Source organism: Zophobas morio, unplaced genomic scaffold, assembly GCF_036711695.1.
Source record: "Zophobas morio isolate AGI-343-1 ecotype UQ-CSIRO unplaced genomic scaffold, CSIRO_AGI_Zmor_V1 ptg000005l, whole genome shotgun sequence".
NCBI lineage: Eukaryota > Metazoa > Arthropoda > Insecta > Coleoptera > Tenebrionidae > Zophobas > Zophobas morio.
In genome coordinates, this window is record NW_026972110.1 from 9,781,861 (window position 1) to 9,801,267 (window position 19,407).

At 33.4% G+C, this 19,407-nt stretch overlaps 5 protein-coding genes across 7 annotated transcripts in view; all 5 read right to left on the reverse strand.

Moving 5' to 3' along the window:
• Positions 1 to 19,407, reverse strand: part of LOC135122652 (leukocyte elastase inhibitor-like) — a 49,091-nt gene that overhangs the window by 13,243 nt on the left and 16,441 nt on the right. The gene's annotated exons all lie outside the window — the stretch shown is intronic.
• LOC135122647 (serine protease inhibitor 3/4-like) lies at positions 905 to 3,513 on the reverse strand. The gene is made up of 3 exons (XM_064046964.1): positions 2,308 to 3,513; positions 2,056 to 2,200; positions 905 to 1,237 (listed from the first exon to the last, which is right to left on the reverse strand). Exons 1-3 carry the CDS (start codon positions 3,166 to 3,168, stop codon positions 1,092 to 1,094), a joined length of 1,152 nt encoding a protein of 383 aa, XP_063903034.1. The 5' UTR covers positions 3,169 to 3,513; the 3' UTR covers positions 905 to 1,091.
• Positions 5,977 to 8,390, reverse strand: LOC135122649 (serine protease inhibitor 42Dd-like). 2 transcript variants are annotated; one of them, XM_064046967.1, is made up of 4 exons: positions 7,400 to 8,390; positions 7,196 to 7,342; positions 6,983 to 7,127; positions 5,977 to 6,179 (listed from the first exon to the last, which is right to left on the reverse strand). In XM_064046967.1, the coding sequence occupies exons 1-4, from the start codon at positions 8,054 to 8,056 to the stop codon at positions 6,034 to 6,036; spliced, it is 1,095 nt and encodes a 364-aa protein (XP_063903037.1). In that variant the 5' UTR covers positions 8,057 to 8,390; the 3' UTR covers positions 5,977 to 6,033. The 2 variants fall into 2 exon arrangements, with proteins under 2 accessions (XP_063903037.1, XP_063903036.1); XM_064046966.1 differs by having other exon boundaries at positions 7,196 to 8,389.
• On the reverse strand, positions 11,104 to 13,367 carry LOC135122648 (leukocyte elastase inhibitor A-like). The gene is made up of 3 exons (XM_064046965.1): positions 12,416 to 13,367; positions 12,199 to 12,343; positions 11,104 to 11,314 (listed from the first exon to the last, which is right to left on the reverse strand). The coding sequence occupies exons 1-3, from the start codon at positions 13,277 to 13,279 to the stop codon at positions 11,172 to 11,174; spliced, it is 1,152 nt and encodes a 383-aa protein (XP_063903035.1). The 5' UTR covers positions 13,280 to 13,367; the 3' UTR covers positions 11,104 to 11,171.
• Positions 15,629 to 18,085, reverse strand: LOC135122646 (leukocyte elastase inhibitor-like). The gene is made up of 3 exons (XM_064046962.1): positions 16,941 to 18,085; positions 16,732 to 16,876; positions 15,629 to 16,031 (listed from the first exon to the last, which is right to left on the reverse strand). The coding sequence occupies exons 1-3, from the start codon at positions 17,802 to 17,804 to the stop codon at positions 15,886 to 15,888; spliced, it is 1,155 nt and encodes a 384-aa protein (XP_063903032.1). The 5' UTR covers positions 17,805 to 18,085; the 3' UTR covers positions 15,629 to 15,885.

Genomic DNA, 19,407 nt, shown 5'->3' on the forward strand with positions numbered 1-19,407 from the left:
TGGTTAACGGATCTACAATAAAATTACAAGTCAACTTAGAAAAAGCAAGTAGTTGTTTGACAGTACGACTAAGTCGGTACACGACTGTAGCTAGCAAAATTTTTACAATTTTCAAGAGAGAAGTCCCAAAATCTTTGGTAGTGTCGGTTCGTTTGGTAAGCCTATTTTCAAATGAATAATTAAAGACGATATTCATTATTACCAAAATACATTTACCTTTACATTAACACCCATTACATTAACATATTGTTTTCATTTAAGGCAACAGATTTTTTTTTAATACAGTGATAAATTTAAAACTTACCACCAAATACCGGATTCGAATACGTTTATATGATGTAAGTCATTAACAAAAATGACAAAAACAAAGGTCCCAGTGCGGGGCCCTGCTACACTCCCGACTGCTGTAAGAATGACGTTGATTTGTGCTCCTTATAACGAATATAAAAAGATCTTTCAGTGAAATATAATACAATTAGTGCAAGCAGATTTTAAAACATTCTAAAAAATTCTATAAGAGCAATGCATGATCCACACGATCAAATGCCTTGGAATAGTTGTCCAGATTGTACATACATCAACTTGTTTTTCTTGTCAAGTGACTCATTCCAATATTGCGCATTTGTGACTAAGTTTGTTAGTGTAGATTTTCCACCCATAAAGCTATGCTGAATCAACGAAATGTTGTTAGCAAAGTGATTATAATTTTGTAATACATAGAAGATAAATTCAAACATTTTGTAATATACATATGTTAATTATAGCTTTATACTATACTATATTATATCAGACAGATCCCTATTCTTAAACATTGGACATATCTGAGAAGTTTAAGAAGGAAATAAGGTTATTGGATGGTTGTGGTTTTTTTTTCTGGTATATGCTTAGAACGCAAACTTCAGCATTAGATGAATGTATGTACTTTATGTGCAAATTACAAGTTTAATATAATATTTAGTAACGTAAAACATTTTGCGCGAATATAAAAATTAATATTAGAAACAATCGAGTAGAATAAAAAAAAGCAACAACAAACATTTATTTTACATTTTAACTAGTTAAAGAGTTCCACAGAGGAAACAGATCTGTTCTTACAGTTGAGGGTTTATTATTTTTCCAGTAAATAAAATATTTGGTTTACCAGAAGATTTTTCTAACAGCATTAAAATAAAAGGATGATCAGCAGTGAAGTAGATATTTGGACCCATTAGAAGGCTTTCAGTCATGATCACCACTCCTGCAATAAGAAAAGTATGTCAACACCCAAATAATAAATAAACATATAAATATGTTACATCTTTTTGAAAGGGATTATCCCAAAAATAATAGAACGTAATCTAATTTCAGGAAAAAATTGTTTAGAACTTAATTTATCAATGAGCAGCTAATTAAATAAGGTATACCATCTATAAATTGTATGGAACGGGCACTGACAATTTCTGCAAACACCTTTTTTACAAATTTATTTCTGCTATATATTATGCAGATATTAAAGACTAATCAGGGACGTTTTTACTAGACTCTCGATTTTTTGCCATTTTATATACCCTCTATTCCAAACCGAAAAGGAAACTGAAATATGGAAGTTATAGACACCAATGTAACAAAAAATATTATATCCTCAAGATAGCTGCATTTGCAACTTTCCTTTTTTTCTCTTATTACCTACGTAACACGATCAACATATTTATTTATTTAAATATGTGAAGAACAAATAAAACATATATTTTTTAATTAATTAATGATATATTAATAAAATTTCCTTTGTACCACTCACACGCTGCAATAATTTATGTGTATGTTAAATTGCACTTTAACAAGTACAAGATCACACAAATGAGTTCACAGCAACTTTGGTTTTAGAAATATGTTCTTTAGATGCATCAATTTTTAAACAAAAATTATTAATATATATAAAAAAAAATGCAAAAACTGATTAAATTCATACTTAATGTAAATAAAAATAACCATGAAATAAACAAAACACTCACAAACTCACAATTGAAATACATTATGTTTGAGTAGACAAAAATAACAACATAATAAAAAGTTTACCAGTCGCTGCAGCTGCCTCAGCGCCTTCTTCATTTACTTCAATAAAAGCTTTCTGTACAATTTTGCTCACAAATAGTGACTCTTTTGAAGAAATCATGCCACTGAAATTAGCCGCAGATGGATTAAATATTTCTCCAAGTCCAAGCTGAATAACAAAGAAAAAAATCATAAGCTGAATAACAAAGGAAAAAGAACACAACCATTTTATGGTCGTTTCAAAATTAGGGACAATTCACGACAGCGCTATATTACCTTGGTTAAAGAATCTTCCAGATCAATGGTTTGTTCAATTTTAAATTTTGGTAAGGCTACGGTAACCTCAACGTACCGCATTTTATTTGTGATGTCTGTTAAGTTTACACCAGCCAGTAGTTTTTCCAATTCGGCAATTCCATCTTTCTTGAAGGGCAAAACAATGACCATGCTAACGTTGTCGTTAGTGTAAGGCAATTCTAAAATTTGAGCTCCTAACTCTTTAGCAGATTTGTAGTGATATTTTCTCGTTATGTGCATTATTTCCACATCTACTGAATCTCCATCATTAAGATAGAACGGTTCAGTTTTAGTGTCTTCCTTGTCAAATTTGTGCATCCAACTGCCCTTGAAATAGATAGCGTTTACAAGCACTAAACGGGTAGATTCATCTAAATTTTGTTTGTCTATTAAATCCTTGATTTTATTTTTTGTTTTCTCTTCAACCCAAGTGTTAATAGTTGCAGCAGCTGTCTCACTGGCACCAAAATTAAGTAATTGTACTTCAGATCGGAAATTCTTCGTGACAACGTTACTAAATTCTGGTAAAAGCTTGTGTCCCTCCATAAGATAAACTTTGTTAGCCATCAAGAGTGTAACGTTGGGAACAGAATTGAGACGGTTCATCACGATATTGTAGCCTTCTGTAGCAATTTTCGCTTCAGGTATTTTCAATGTGGAAGCAAATTTTTCAGCAGTTGTACCCCGGGCACCTTGGTAGGCCATGGAAAGAACGGCATGAAGGCTGATGGTAGAGAAGATTATATTTCCTGATGATGTTTCGTTCAAAGCATTGTATAGGTTAGTGGTGAACTGGCTATTGCTGTCCAAGACTTGGAGTTCTGTTGTTTTTTCGGCCATTGTTGACTGAAAGAAGTGGACAAGAAAACTTATCTAGGAAGAAAGATGCGGGGAAGAAGTGGTTATCTTAGTGTTGGAGTAAATTAAATACAAGAACCTTTGCCACCAACACTAGCCGGTTTGTTTGTTACTAAGCTCAAACATAACACACACTATTTTTACAAGCCAAGCGACCTCTTTGTATAAGCAACCGTTACTTTTTAAATTGTTATACTGGCAAAGTATCTCAACTAACATTCAGTGAAAAAAGGTTGCAATGTTGATTGTATTATTAATCTAATCTTATGACGTGTTCTGTTTTTGTGTAATTGTTTTGGGTGGGGGTCATGCTGGTGTTTATATGCAACCAACATTATATGTCATCACTCATCAGACATCAGGTCATCACTATCAGCGGATTAGATGTCATGTTACCGGTACAATATAAATTTTTTCAGAAGCTAGTTTAAATTAATAATTATTCTGCTGCAAATGATATTCACCCTATTCCGTGTCTAAAAAAGACACAAATAGAAATATCTTGCTTTTTCATTATGAAAAGTTATTATTATTTCGTACAATTGATCTACTTAATATATTTTTTATCGTCGATAGTATCAGAATGCTATGATTATGAATGTCAAAATCGTTAATAACACAGGCCTGTATTTTTTAACTTTTGAAACATTATTCTCAATTTGATTGCTGATTCTTATGTGTTTCTGAGTGTTGAATCCAAATATGAATTTCATTTTTTCCAATCCGGTAAGGATTTTTCACAAAAAGGCTTGAACATTTTTTCTTCAATCATCAAATACATTATTTACAGGTGATTGGAAAACTAAATTATTTTAAAATCTACTTAAATCTAATCAAAACACACAGTAAATACTAAATATAGCAAAAGAAGAAAATTAAACGAATGAAGTTTTCGCAAAATTAATTGCACAAACTCGCACCATATCGTTGTATCAACTTTTTGCATCATTATAACTAAAAAAAAAGCGATACTATTGTAAAGGATCAATAGCTAACGCCTGTAGATAGAACAAAAAAACCCTTACATAATGGAATTTTAAAAATATTTTGCTCTTTTCAACACTAAAAACTATTAAAATCACTAGATAAATTCCAGACAACTTGACCATCGCAGGCCTGTATAATCCCACACTTCATAGTATCCGTGCAGTGATGTTCTGCCATAAAGTCGGATTGACAACGAAGAATGTACTCGGATCTATTATTAATTAATTCATTAATTAATTTATAATATTAATGGTACAATTAGAAAGTACAGATATTGAAATCTCCTAAGTAGATGCAAGAACACATTCATTTGTAGTCGATGTATAAATTTCTTTCCTGATTTCTTTAATACCCATGTAATTTCTGCAGCTAACAGATTCGAATTTCCTAGCAATCCTGTTATTATTCTTTCTTGAATCACCGTGTGTATTCTAATATCGGCCCCACTATCTGCTATAGTATAGATTGTAGCAGATGTTCGCTAAAGCCAATGACCATTGAATTGGATAGCATTAGGAATGATGAGATATTTTGCAATATTCCAAGAAATTTGGCCCAATGTATTAATACCAATAGGGTTTCATGTACATCTGCCAACACTATAGAATAAAAAGTACGCACTTTTCAATGTAGTTTAAGTTTTCAACATTCAAAGTTGTGAATGTTCTAGGTCTATGAGTTTTAGTTTCTTAAATGCACCACAAAGACTAAACTTTTTTCCTTCACATTGCAAACGCATCCATTGTAAAATTCTATACGTCGACAAGCACCGAACAGACCGAATATTGCAACTACCTAAAACCTAATTTTACAACAAACTTTTGTAGCAAATAAGAAAAACCACACACCTTCAGAAAGACGTACTGTTCGTCTAGAGCCGCACTCAAAAAATACTAACCGCTCTTTCGAAAAGACTAGATTTTCTATTGAATAACCAACTGAACAATTGTTCAAAAATGCAGCAAGTTCAAAAAATAATGACGACGATTATCGATTCTATAGTGTCTAAGTTAAATTGTAAAACGTTGTACAGTGTTGATTTTTTTCCTAAAGAAGTAGATGAAATTAAAAACAAGGGTGAGCTAATAAACCGCATGCTTGGAAATATATTATTTTATTATTTTTTGTCTAACCATCTATGTTCTATACGATTACTAAAATACTGCTAAAATTTCAAAACACAATTGTGAAAAAAAAAAAACAAAGTCGACAGACAGATGGAAACGGGAAACGTAATTTTCCATATGGTAGGAGATATAAAACTTCTCCAAAACATGAAATTAGTCAGTAATCGAATACGCTCTATAGTAATATTTCTTAGTCCTAGCTTAAGTCGGAAAGTAAAAAACCACATATATACAAATTTGGGTTCCTTCGCTGGGTACATACGCGGCTCCGCGAATTGATTTTTTCTGAAGGTCGGATTTTGTATCAATTTATGTATGTAGCTTTTGTTTCACGACAATTAATGTTAGTGGTCGTATTTTCCTCACGGAACGACTGTCTCAGCAAACGAAAACTGTCCGATTCAAATACATTTTAATGCCAAAAAGCAATTTTTATAATTTAATCTTTAAAAGTTTCTTTTAGACATTAATTTGTGTGTTAAACTCTATACTAACTTGTAAAAAATTAAGCAGATGGAACCTTAAGCACACATTGTGACTATTAGTTTGGAAATATTTTCTTTAAATGCATTCCTTACATATAGATATTGAATCTATTGACAATGAACATGAGAACTGAAACAAAAGAATCTGAATCACGAGTGCAATAAAACAAAAGTAAACAACACAAACATTTATTTTACATCTTAACTTGTTTTCATCTATTCCAAAGAAAATATATACAACTTCATTTTTAAAGTAGCGGGTTCATTATTTTTCCACTAAATAAAATGTGTGTTCCAGTGGATTTTTCCAACAGCACAAAAAGAAATGGACGATCGGCAGTGATGGTTATATTACGTTCTGGATCATACCAGCCATCTCGCCTTCCGCTTATTGCTGCAAAAAGGTAGATATATCAACATTCGAATAATAAATAGACATATATATTTCACAGGAGTTAAATATTTCAAAAAAAAAAGAGAAAGTAATTTCATTTGATTTGCTGATGATATTTAAATATTTTTATCCAAATTACATCCTATTCGCTCGAAAATTTCTGCAAATATTTTTGTCAAAAAATTTCTGGCTGCTCTATAATGTAATTTTAAGTACAGTCCAGATTGATTGATTTTTAAGAACGGACTATATTTTGTATTCTCTACGTTCATTCTTCTTATACTGTTTTGGTGGAAAACAGAAAATCTTTAGTGTATCCGTGTAACTGAATAAACGGGTTCACATAGATATAGAAGTTTTATTTATTTTATTTTTTTATTACTCCTATAAGTTAACACAAATCTGTGAGTGGACTGTTTAACTACAGGTATGTCATGTTTATGTGCATGTTTCAAGTGAGTTTCCATAACAAAATTTTGTTATGACGTCTTCAACACTTTAGGAGGGATATTTATTAAATTTTCCGGAAAATAAGGTGAACCATTCTTGGTTTAATCAATAGAATAAAATAGCTGCTGTCCGGTGATGATCCACGGATCTCTCATCTGCTACCGTTGGGCCACCGCTGTGCCGATAGTGGATCGATTGTGGGTCTAAAGAAGACGGTTCAAACAACAAAATATCTAAATGATGATAATCTGTCCAGTAGTTTCGGAGATTTTCTGTTTCGTAAAAATCGACACCGACGACAGACAGACGTATGTATACGAAGAAAACAACATATTTAATAAACAAAAACTCACCAGGAGTTGGTGGCGCATCAGACCCGTCTTCATTTACTTGGAAAAACACTTTTTGTATAACTTTGCTTACATGTAAAGGTTCTTTTGACGTAATCATGCCGCTGAAATTAGCTGCAGATCGATCATATATTTCGCCGAGTCCAAGCTGAATAACAAAAAAAATCACATCTAAGTATTCCGAGGCTTCAACACTACTGACGAAAGTTATATTACCTTGGTTAAAGAATCTTCCAAATCAATGGTTTGTTCAAATTTGAATTTTGGCAAGGTAAGGGTAACTGGTTGGTTGTATACCTTACTTGTAATTTTAGCCAAGTTTACAGTAGCAAGTTTCTTTTCTAACTCGGCAATTCCATCTCTCTTGAAAGGCAAAATTATTACTAAACTTAGGTTTCCGTTGGTGTAAGGCAATTCTACCATTTTCGCTTCCAAATCCTTAAATATGTTAAAACATAACGTCTTTCTCATATGCATCATTGGCACATTTACTGAGTCTACATCATTTAGATAGAATGGTTCAGTGATGGTGGCTTCGTCAAAAACGTACATCCATGTGGCCTTGAAATAAATTGCGTTTACAAGGACTAATCGCGTGGATTCATTTAAATCTTCTTCCTTCACTAAATCCTTGATTTTTTCTTGTGTTTTTTCTTCAACCCAAGTGTTAATAGTTGCAGCAGCTGCTGTCTGGTCACCAAAATTTAGTAACTGTACATCAGACAGAAAATCTTTAGTGACAGCTTCACTGAAATCTGGTAAAAGTGTAGGTCCCTCCATAAGGTAAACTTTATTAGCTATCAAAATAGAAACCTTCGGAACGGAAATAAGACGCTGCATTATAACACTGTAACCATCTCTAGCAATTTTAGCCTCGGGTACTTTTAACGAGGAAGCAAATTTTTCAGCTGTTGTACCTTGGGCGCCTTGGTAAACCATAGAAAGAACAGCATGAAGATTGATGGGAGAGAAGATTATATTTCCTGGTGATGTTTCAGCCAGTACATTGTATAGGTTGTTGGTGAATTGGCTACTGCTGTCTGAAACTTGGAGTGCTTCTGCAGTTTTTAAGACCATTGTTGTTGATAAAAGAAGCGCACATGAAAACTTATCCAGGAACAAATTTGACGAACAGTAAACAATTACATTCGTATTAAAGTACAATAGATACAAGAAGAGTTTTACCACACCTACGGGTCGAGCTGCTACTAAACTAAACCACACCGATTTTTATTTACCAAGCGATCTATTTATAAGCAGACGTTACTTTTTAAATTACCATACTGGCAAAATATATACATTGCATGAAAGGAAGTAAAAATATTTTATGTCCAGTAGTGATTAAGTATTTTCAACTGTTTAATGAAACCGTGTCAGCTATTTATCTCTCGCGTGGGCGCAATACTGCTGCGTTTTGGGTGACATCCTTCAAGGTTAGCAATTTAGCAGGAAAGTATTCCTGCTGAATTTTATATGCAACCAACATAACGTATTATTAATTATATTCTCAATGCCATTTTTATATCAATGTATCAATGATTGGCTTTGAAGTGATATTATAATCCAATGCAAGCTGCAGTTTTTCAGAGGTTAACACAAATGGTATAAAAGTAATGCTGTTTTAAATCAAGTGAAACAGTAACTGTATATTATTCCCCTATCAAAAACTTTTCTACTACTTCTAGTTTAAGAATCATTTCCTGGATTTACCATCAATGTGCGCAAAAATGTTTATCTAAAATGTATGTGTATATTATAAACCTAAGAGAAATATTTTTCTTTACTTTTCACCACGATTGTCGGCTACAGTTTTTTTAACCTTTTCTATATAGTCCGATTTCAAGACAAATAAATTACCAAAAATTAATGTTTTCCTGCTGGTGACGATTTTTAGTTCACCTCGTGAAAGATTAGAGCTTTATCTTTTTAATATCGGCACCTAATATTTGATAATATAGTTACGAAACAACCCATTGTCCACCCAGGTATGACGCCGACGGGTTGTCTAGTATGTACATTGTCGCGATGACCGATGAGTCATCATCGTCAACGGCGGCACTCCAATAAAGAAAAGCTTAGAAGCGAAAGTCTCGGTGGCGGGCTTCAGAACAACTTCGAAACAGGGATCGCGGACCATCCAGCAGGAACGCGTGGTTGTTTTTACATAGGGAGTACCATCGGGAGCGGACTGCCTGTTCAAATCCATTCCAGTCGATTAATGACTACAAGTTAAGTTGAGAGCTGTACATTAACTCTGTATAGTTGTGCAGTTGCGTATTATCGGGAAAGGAATTGTTGAGTTTTACCCAACGCCGATTTAATTTCCGTAAATCGTAACAATATACTATATATAATCATGTTCTTTTTCTTATTTTTTGTACCAAAACTGTAACTGTTTGTATTCCAGATTGTAATACCGTTAAAAGTGGTATGTATAGGTACGTACAACTCTCGATTAATAAGATGAGTACATTTTGAAGGACGTTTAGTATAAAATCGCAGAAATAAGTTACCAGATAGCTGTCAGTTTGTAATAACTGTAGAAGTACAGTAACTACAGAGTTTTAATTGGCAGCTAATTAGTTTGGCTTTGATTTGACAGAAAATGACTGATGTACTTTATTTCTTTAATATGCCTGAAGTTAGCTTTGGTCAAACTAACGTTTCTCGACTATTTATCTTCAATATTAAATACAATTACGTACCACCACAGTGGACTGATAGCAGGTGATGTGAATGCAAGAGTTGCAGAAAAGCAAATGACGAAATAGTAGAGTGATTCAGAGGTATAGGAAAACGACATGAACTGAGACTAACCATCATTCAATTTACACATACATAGCTATACAGGGTGATTCATGAGAAATAATGAGCCTGAAAAAATGCAGCCAACAATACTTTGCAGAGCTTATGTAGATTCAAAATTCTATTTTTAATAAATATACAAAGATAGCAAACATATCTAAAAGTTTGTCAATTTTGACATTAAAATTATAAAAACTCAAATAAGTGAACTACTAACGGAAAAGATGTTTTAATAACGAACAAAACATAAAAACCAAGCAAATCAGTTAAGAAGATGTTCAAAATGCTGCCCACCACTTCTTTCGCACGTTTCAATGCGGTTCCAGAAAAATCTTCTCACCTCATCAGCATCGCTGGCGTTACAAATCTACAAGCGACAGTTATTCTATGTTCCAGATCTTCTCTGTTGTTGACAGGTGTTTGGAAGACACGATTTTTGACCATTGTGCATAAAAGGTAATCTAGCGGAATTATATCCGGACTTCTAGGGGATCAAGGATTAATTGAACCATTTATTTGCATGCACTGCATCTAAATAGTGACCCACGTCTCTGTGGAAATGCGGCGGTGCGCTATCCTATTGAAGCGACTGTTTTGTCTTCTTTGTAAATCTACCTGCTCTAACAACATTGGCAGAATGTTTCTCAGAAAATTGAAATACACTTGACCATTTAATCTTTCACGAAACAAATATGGTCCTATAATTTTGTTGCCCAATATTCCACACCAGGCATTTGTAGACTAATCAACATACCAAGTGTCCTTCGTGAATCTAGGGGAGGTTATTCTGGGCATAGTAGTGATAGTTATGCCTATTTACACCCTTATTGTTCCTAAAAGATGCCTCATCACTGAAAAGCAGATTTCTTATTTCGTCAGTGAATAAAATATATGGTTTTCCAGTGGATTTATCCAACAATAATTATAGAACAAATGGGTGATCACTGATCAGAAATGAAAAAGATATCTGAACCGACGATAAATGAAGGATGGTGCTGTATACGGACATAAGTTAACATGCAAATAATAAAAATGCAATTTCTAAAGTGTTCATTCAAAAATAATTCTTTATGAAATCAGTACATTTCATACAAATTATTAAATTCAGGCACGTGTCCTTTTTCCTAAAGTATTGCTACTTTTCCATGTTACATGTTTCACACCAATGATGGTCATTAGTAACTTTAACTTTTTTTCTAGTGCCGGGCTTCTTGAACTTTTTCTTCGGAATCCTCTTTGATTAATAATTTTTGTGGTTTTTTCTGAAGAACGAACACTTTAATATTGGATTGGATCACGAGTGCAATAAAACAAAAATAAACGACACAACTATTTATTTTACACCTTAAATTGTTACTTCTGTTCCAAAGAAAATACAGCTTGATTCTTAAAGTTGCGGGTTAATTATTTTTCCAGTAAATAAAATATGTGTTTCAGTGGATTTTTCCAGCAACACAAAAACAAATGGATGATCAGCAATGAAGGTGATGTCTGGACCTTCTATATGACACCTACCCCTCATTATCATTGCTGCAAAAAAATATTTACTTTAGAAAAATAAATGTAGATAAGTATATATTTTTAAACGAATTTTTTTAAATAAAGAGAAGGTAATTTAATTTCTGAGAAAACATGTTTTAACACTTAATTTATTGTTGATATTTAATTATTTTTATACAAATTCCATCATACATGCCCGAAAATTCCTGCAAATACGTTGCCACAAATTTATTGCTGCTGTGTAATGTAATTTTAAGCTGCAATCCAGATTGACTTATTTTTAAGAACTTACTATTTTGTAGTCTTCACCTTCGTCCTTCTCATTCATGCTGCATTGGTGGAGAACACAAAAATATCCAGGTATAGTGTTCCTACTGCTGGTTCGTTTTTACGACTGCATCCTATTGTGAAGGAGTTAAGTGTTCCACAATAGGCCTCTGCCGCAAGTAATCCAGTGGTCATAAATCATCAAGAGACCGACTGTCTACACTACACAGGGCCGTACGCTTTAAGATGACTTATGGCGCGGCTATTTACATTTTCAATAGAGTTCCTAATATTTGCGGTAATTGAGATTGTAGTGCCATAAAAACGAAGGCAGACTTGGACCACTATACATGAATATATCTTTTCGTCAAAATAAAAACTCTAGTAGACCGTGCAAAAAATTACTATGTTGACACTACAACTAATTAACCCTTTTTTAGATGTTTTTTTAGTGTAACTGTGGAACTGAACAGAGAACGCTTTGGTGTTGCCAACATAATTATTTTAAAAATAAATTACACCACCAACTGGAAGATTTTTTTTTTTCGAATAGTAGTTAACGACAAATTAATATACAACGATTGTAACAATTAAAACAGAATGTTCTTTCGTAGAGAAACAAAACAATATAGTAATCACAAACATACCAGTGGCCGCTGCTGCCTCAGATCCTTCCTCATTTACTTCAATAAACGCTTTCTGTATGACTTTGCTTACATGTAGGGGTTCTTTTGAACTAATCATGCCGCTGAAATTAGCTGCAGATCCATCAAATATTTCGCCAAGTCCAAGCTGAATAACAAAAAATTAACAAGCATTTATTCTAGCTATTCAAAAGTACTGACGAAATGAAAGTTATATTACCTTGATTAAAGAATCTTTTAAATCAATGGTTTGTTCAATTTTGAATTTTGGCAAGGCAACGGTAACTTGTTGGTTGTACAGCTCATTTGTAATTTTAGCCAAGTCTACAGTAGCCAGCTTCTTTTCCAACTCGGCAATTCCATTTCTCTCGAAAGGTAAAATAATGACCATACTTATGTTTCCATTGGTGTATGGCAATTCTAAGATTTGCGCTTCCAATTCCTTAACTGCGTTAAAATTAAACTTCTTTCTCATATGCATCATTTGCACATTTACTGAATCTATATCATTTAGATAGAATGGTTGAGTTTTGGTGGATTCCTTCTTAAATACGTGCTTCCACATGGCCTTGAAATAAATAGCGTTTACAAGAACTAAACGCGTGGATTCATTTAAATCTTCTTTCTTCACTAAATCCTTGATTTTTTCTTGTGTTTTCTCTTCAACCCAAGTGTTAATACTTGTAGCAGCTGCCGTCTGGTCACCAAAATTAAGTAACTGGACATCAGACAGGAAATTGTTAGTGATAGCTTCTTTGAATTCTGGTAAAAGTGTATCTCCTTCCATAAGGTAAACTTTATTAGCCATCAAAAGTGTAACGTCGGGAACAGAATTGAGATGGTTCATTATAACACTGTAACCATCTTTAGCAACTTTAGCGTCCGGCACTTTTAACGTGGAAGCAAATTTTTCAGCTGTTGTACCCCGAGCGCCTTGGTAAGCCATGGAAAGAACAGCATGAAGGCTGATAGGAGAGAAGATTATATTTCCTGGTGATGTTTCAGCCAAAATATGGTATAGGTTATTGGCGAACTGGTTATTGCTGTCCGAGACTTGGGGTGCCGCTGCCGTTTTTTCAGCCATTGTCGATGGCAAAACAAGTGCACAAGAAAACTTACTCAAGAAGAAATTTGAAGAAGAATAAATAGTTAGATTCGTATTACAGAAGAATACATACAAAAACAGTTGTATCACAAACACTGGCCGACCTGCTATTAAATTCGACCACACCACACACCGATTTTTATTGACCCGGAGAACTATTTATAACCAAATGTTATTTTTTAAAATACCATATCGGCAAAATATCTAGACTGACATTGCGTGAAAGAGAGTAAAAATATTCTCTGTGCAGTTCATTATTACATTAAACTGACGTGACGGCTGGCAATCACTACCGCTTTTTGGGAGACATCCTTCAATCTTCAAGGTTAGCAATTCAGCAGGAAATTATTTGTGCTGTTTTTATATGCAACCAACATGACGTTTTATTGATTGAGATCTGTAGGTACAGTAGGTACAGCTAAATTCCATTTTTATATTGTTGCAATGATTATTGCAATAGATGTGACATAAGCGGTTTTTCATAGGTTAACGTAAATGGTGTAAAATTATTATTATTATTATTAATAGTATTATGTGAGGCGTACGAGCAGAGGCAAATTGCCCGTTATTCCCGCGCCTTAAGTGATGTTGTTACATTTATTACTTATTAGAACATACTAACTACACTATCAGCTGTTCCAATGTGAATCCAGCCTAGATTTAAACCCATGGATTGTTTTGCTTTCAATTACTTCGACTGGTAAAGAGTTCCACAAATTGAAGATTCGATTTGTAATGAAATGCGAGCGTATAGACGACCGAAATTTTTCCTTTGCTAGCTTAAGGCGGTGTCCTCTAGTTCGATGGTTACTGTGTAGCAAAAAAAAAGAAGTCTTACTGGCGAATTATTATTTGTCAACGCCTGATATGTGATAATGGCATCATTCCTTTCAAAAGGAATTTTCGAATTTTATTGGCTTTTTTGGCAATATAACTAACATGTTCAGGCCATGAGAGATCTATAGTTATTAGTACCCCTAAGTCTCTAACATAAGAGGATTTGTCAAGTTGTTCATTGTCGAGATGATAGTTCTGTCTGGGATTATGCTTACCTATATGCAAGATGACACTTTTTTTAAGATTCATAGACAACAGCCACTCTTTAGACCACTCGTTAACCATCATAATATCTGTTGCCAATTTATCATAATTTGAGCTCTTATTATAATGTTTCATCTCATCCGCAAACATCATATATGACGATTTTAATCCGTTTACAATGTCGGAAGTATAGACTGAAAAAAGCAACGGACCCAATACTGATCCCTGCGGCACTCCACTTAAGACCGAAACGGGAGAACTAGTTGAATTACCAATTTTCACTTGAAAAGTACTATCAGAAAGAAAACCTTCAATCCACTTTAGAAGACCACCTTTAATGTCGCAATGATCAAGTTTGAGCAAAAGACGACGAACAGAAACTCGATCAAATGCCTTGGAAAAGTCCAGATACACAACGTCCAAAGACTGACCCATATCAAATTGTTTTGTCCAATCGGAAAAACAGCAGAGTACCTACGTTAGTGATCATCGATTTTCCAGGAATAAACCCGTGTTGTTGCAAAGGTATTGTATGGTGGAACTTATTTGTTCTCAAAATTCTTGAAACGGAAGATTGAGATATTCCTGCCTGTCGTTCTATAAATCTTTGGCTCACATACGGGTCATTGTCTACGGCTTCAATTACACGAATTTCATTTTCGACACCAGTAGCGGTAAGACCTATATTTCTTGTTTCTTTCGGTCAATTTTGTCTTAACGTTTTTTCTAAACATCTAAAGATTTGGTCGGATGGATGTCGCCTATCTTCTTTCGTAGATTTACTGCTGCAACGGCATTTTTTCCTCATTCTCCAAAAATCAAGATCATATCAACCTTTTCATCGTTCGTGTATTTAACCCTCATCCTATCGCGAAGACTAAAAACTTATAGGAGCTCAAAACTGACAAATAGAATTATTGCGAAAGTCAAAATTAACTAGTAGGTTTGTTAGGTACTAGTTTGTATATTTTAGAAAAGTAAAATATAAAAAGAATTACATATGAGGTATGTATATTTTGTGTTGCATTGAAATTTGGTCCGGGTCCCGTTATTATAATACTCAGTACTGACCCTATATATTCTTTATCAATTTGTACGTTAAATTCTGTGTTAACATGTAAAAATCACGCTGATTGGACGTTAAGCACATATTGGGACTTTTCCCTTGGAAATATTTCTTTAAATGTATTCCTTGCATGTATTTTAAAAATTAAACTGAACTTCTTAACAAAAAACCTAAAAATTGGAACAAAAAATTTGGATCATGAGGGCAATAAAAGAATAAAAAAGGAAGTAACACAAACATTTATTGGTGTTAGTGAGATGTAACACCTGGTTGCTAAGCTTACGCACATAAGCGAAACACAATGAATGCTAGACAACTCGATGGAATGTGCTGGACTGATGAGATCCAACAAGATCGAAACTGTAGTCTACAACTTTCTAACGGGTTGTCTAGCCTTCGGTATGATTAAACACTTTGCAAATATTCATTTTACAACTTAACTTGTTCGTTCTATTCCAAGTAAACTATAACTTGGTTCTTAAAGTTGCGGGTTCATTATTTTTCCAGCAAATAAGATATTTGGCTTTCCCTCAGATTTTTCCAACAACATTAAAACAAACGGATGATCAGCAATGAAGAAGATATCTGGGCCCTTTACATGACACTTACGCTCGATTATCATTTCTGCAATAAAAAAATGTATTAATTTTCGAATAATATATATGTACATACCTATTTTCAAATGAAATATTTCACAAGCAAAGCAAACGTAATTTCATTGTCAGTTATAATATCACGAAAGTATAGAAAATAATCGAAAATATTAACCGATTAACGAGACGTATCATCTGAAACACCACAAGACCGCAGGTCGAGTGATGTTTCTAATAATATGTCGAGTTAGTATTTTCGATTGATTTTATAATGCTCGAGTGGTATTCGTTTTGATTATATATTCAATGTCAACATAATTTATTTGTTCATTATTTAAAAAATTGAATGTACAATTATTCTAGTACACATTGTTTGCATTCAAAGTTTCCTGCTGGTGCAAGGAAGAGGTAGATAGTTATGATGATGACGGAGAATCTGAATTATATCGAATCTGATTTATGATTTTAGCATGATGTTGTTCGCTAAGTTTTAAGTAAGGCTTCAACGAATTTGGTGTGGAATTGTTGATTTAATTAAGTATTTCTTGTAAATTCCTGCAAACTTTTGCCACAAATTGATTGCTGGTTTATAATATCATTTTAAAATGCAATCCATACTGAATTCGTTCGTCTTATACTGCTTTGGTGGAAAACACAACATTTTTATTTCAATCTTAAAAATACTATTTTTTGCGTGTAGCAAGAAGATTACATAATAATCAAAAACTTACCAGTGGCTGCTGCTGCCTCAGATCCTTCTTCATTGACTTCAATAAACGCTTTCTGTATAACTTTGCTTACATGTAAAGGTTCTTTTGACGTAATCATACCCGTGAAGTTAGCTGCAGATTGATCAAATATTTCGCCAAGACCAAGCTGAATATATAAAAAAAAAACTGTTTTGTAGCTTATTCAAAATTTCTGACGAAAGTTCCATTACCTTGGTTAAAGAATCTTCTAAATCAATGGTTTGTTCAATTTTGAATTTTGGCAAGGCAACGGTAACTTTAATGTGCCACATCTTATTTGTAATTTCAGCCAAGTTTACAGTAGACAACTTTTTTTCCAACTCGACAATTGCATTTCTCTTAGAAGGCAAAATAATGACCATACTTAGGTTTCCATTGGTGTATGGCATTTCCAAGATTTGTGCTTCCAACTCCTTCATTCCTTTATAATAAAACTTCTTTTTTATATGCATCATTTGCACATTTACTGAATCTGCATCATTTAGATAGAATGGATCAGTTTTGGTGGCTTCCTTGTCAAATACTTCCCTCCATCTGGCTTTGAAATAAATAGCGTTTACAAGTACTAATCGCGTGTCTATATTTAAATCATTTTTGTTGACTAAATTCTTGATTTTTTCTTTAGTTTTCTCTTCAACCCAAGTGTTAATAGTTGAAGCAGCTGCCTTCTGGTTACAAAAATTAAGTAAATGCACATCAGACTGGAAATTTTTAGTGAGAGCTTCGCTGAAGTCTGGTAAAAGTTTACAACCCTCCATAAGGTAAACTCTATTGGCCATCAAAAGTGTAACATCGGAAAGAAAATTGAGACGGTTCATTACAACACTGTAACCTTCTTTCGCCACTTTAGCCTCTGGTACGTTTAACGTGGAAGCAAATTTTTCAGCTGTTGTACCCCGGGCGCCTTGGTAAGCCATGGAAAGAACAGCATGAATACTGATGGGAGAGAAGATTATATACCCTGGTGATGATCCAACCAAAACGTTGTAAAGGTTAACGGTAAACTGGTTATTGCTGTCCAAGACTTTGTGTGCTGCGGCAGTTTCATCGGCCATTATTGATGATAAATGAACTGTACAAGAAAACTTATCCAAGAAGAAATTTGATTAAAAATAAATAGTAATATTCGTATTATAGAGTACAATAAATACAAGAACAGTTTTACCACAGATACTAAGTGACCTGCCACAAAACTCAGCCATACGACACATCGATTTTTATTTACCAAACGAACTATTTATAAGCAAACGTTACTTTTTATATTGTCGGTTTGGCAAAATGTCTAGACATGCGTGGAAAAAGTAAAATCTTTTGGTGTACAGTGTGATTAGGTATGTTGAACTGTTTTAGCCTAACTATAATAATTTCATTAACCTTAGTGAAATTTATTTATTTACTGTTGTCATTAGGGAGGAGCTAGTTGCTAGCTGTTATAACTGTCTATCATCTTTTAACTTATTACCCTCAATGTTTAATGAAGTAAAAGGTATGTCCTGCCAACTGTCGTGTAATTAACCAGATTTTGAATTTGCTGTGTTTTTATGAAAAAGGGGCAAAGTAGAAAAGTACTGTATGATACTCGTTTATAAGACATTTTGTCGCACCAATAGATACAAGTGTAATCTTGTCTTTATCAGTGCGTTCATATTTTTAGAACAATTGTTAATCGGGTTCCTATTATGGGTTGACGATAAGGACTCTCCAGAACTCCAGCCCGAATACAAACAAGTGTGTTTTTGTAACATAATGCGTTGAAATGCTAGGGATATGGGAATATGGATGATTAAAGAACGATACGTTAATGAATTCAGAAAAACAAGCTCTACAACAATGTTAAAAAAATACATATATAGCGTGTCATTAAAAAATAAGTTGAATGTCGTACACAAATAAAAAAAATATGGCATGTCAAAATAAATCTGTAGGATGTCATTTACCTTCTTATCTGGTTACTGGTATTATTTATCTGTATTTATTTTATTGTAGAGAGGTTATCACGCATAAAAATTCTCAAAATCATTTTTTTTATTTTGCAAAGGGCCGGAATTTGTTAAAATCTACTTGAGTCCTATCGAAATAACCTTCGACCAATGTTTCTTAAATATATGTACTGGCGCTTAGCGGAATGTAGCCTTTCTTACTGCTCCACCTTCAAGTTTGTAATATTCATTCTGTCATGATGTACACTGTATGCAAGAATCACTAACATTTTGTATAGAGATTAATTTGAGAAATATGAATTCTTTCTATTTTGTAGATTTTAACAAGTAAAGAATTTATGCGGCATAAATTTTGCGTACCTACGTTCGGTGGAATTTTTTTTAAGACGTTGCACTTCCCAAGGCAAAACTATTTTTAATTCAGTGTTTTCTGCGATTTTTTTAGCAGCTACATATTTATAATCGAACTTCATGAAAAGTAAAAGCTGCAGAAATGCTTGAGTCACAATAAAATAACTTTTAGTTATTTTGATGGATTTACTTAGTTGAAACACTTCATATTGTAATATATGTATAATTTACAAAAGTACTGATCTGTTTGGCTAGAACTTCCTTTGCTTCGAAAAAAAAAAAACAGTTGTGTTAAACAGTATTGTTTAACACAGACTTAAATAGTAGTTTCTGGTGAGGATAAACATACATTAATTGTAATACGTAT

What these genes read in the sequence shown, in the direction of transcription:
- LOC135122647 (XM_064046964.1), bottom strand. Translation starts at nt 3,168, where the DNA reads ATGGCCGAAAAAACAACAGAACTCCAAGTCTTGGACAGCAATAGCCAG. An exon ending in TGGAAGATTCTTTAACCAAG is followed by an intron (nt 2,201 to 2,307) that starts GTAATATAGCGC and finishes TTTGTTATTCAG; the next exon opens with CTTGGACTTGGAGAAATATT. An exon ending in TGAGGCAGCTGCAGCGACTG is followed by an intron (nt 1,238 to 2,055) that starts GTAAACTTTTTA and finishes TTCTTATTGCAG; the next exon opens with GAGTGGTGATCATGACTGAA.
- LOC135122648 (XM_064046965.1), bottom strand. Translation starts at nt 13,279, where the DNA reads ATGGCTGAAAAAACGGCAGCGGCACCCCAAGTCTCGGACAGCAATAAC. An exon ending in TAAAAGATTCTTTAATCAAG is followed by an intron (nt 12,344 to 12,415) that starts GTAATATAACTT and finishes TTTGTTATTCAG; the next exon opens with CTTGGACTTGGCGAAATATT. An exon ending in TGAGGCAGCAGCGGCCACTG is followed by an intron (nt 11,315 to 12,198) that starts GTATGTTTGTGA and finishes ATTTTTTTGCAG; the next exon opens with CAATGATAATGAGGGGTAGG.
- LOC135122649 (XM_064046966.1), bottom strand. Translation starts at nt 8,056, where the DNA reads ATGGTCTTAAAAACTGCAGAAGCACTCCAAGTTTCAGACAGCAGTAGC. An exon ending in TGGAAGATTCTTTAACCAAG is followed by an intron (nt 7,128 to 7,195) that starts GTAATATAACTT and finishes TTTGTTATTCAG; the next exon opens with CTTGGACTCGGCGAAATATA. An exon ending in TGATGCGCCACCAACTCCTG is followed by an intron (nt 6,180 to 6,982) that starts GTGAGTTTTTGT and finishes ACCTTTTTGCAG; the next exon opens with CAATAAGCGGAAGGCGAGAT.
- LOC135122646 (XM_064046962.1), bottom strand. Translation starts at nt 17,804, where the DNA reads ATGGCCGATGAAACTGCCGCAGCACACAAAGTCTTGGACAGCAATAAC. An exon ending in TAGAAGATTCTTTAACCAAG is followed by an intron (nt 16,877 to 16,940) that starts GTAATGGAACTT and finishes TTATATATTCAG; the next exon opens with CTTGGTCTTGGCGAAATATT. An exon ending in TGAGGCAGCAGCAGCCACTG is followed by an intron (nt 16,032 to 16,731) that starts GTAAGTTTTTGA and finishes TTTTTATTGCAG; the next exon opens with AAATGATAATCGAGCGTAAG.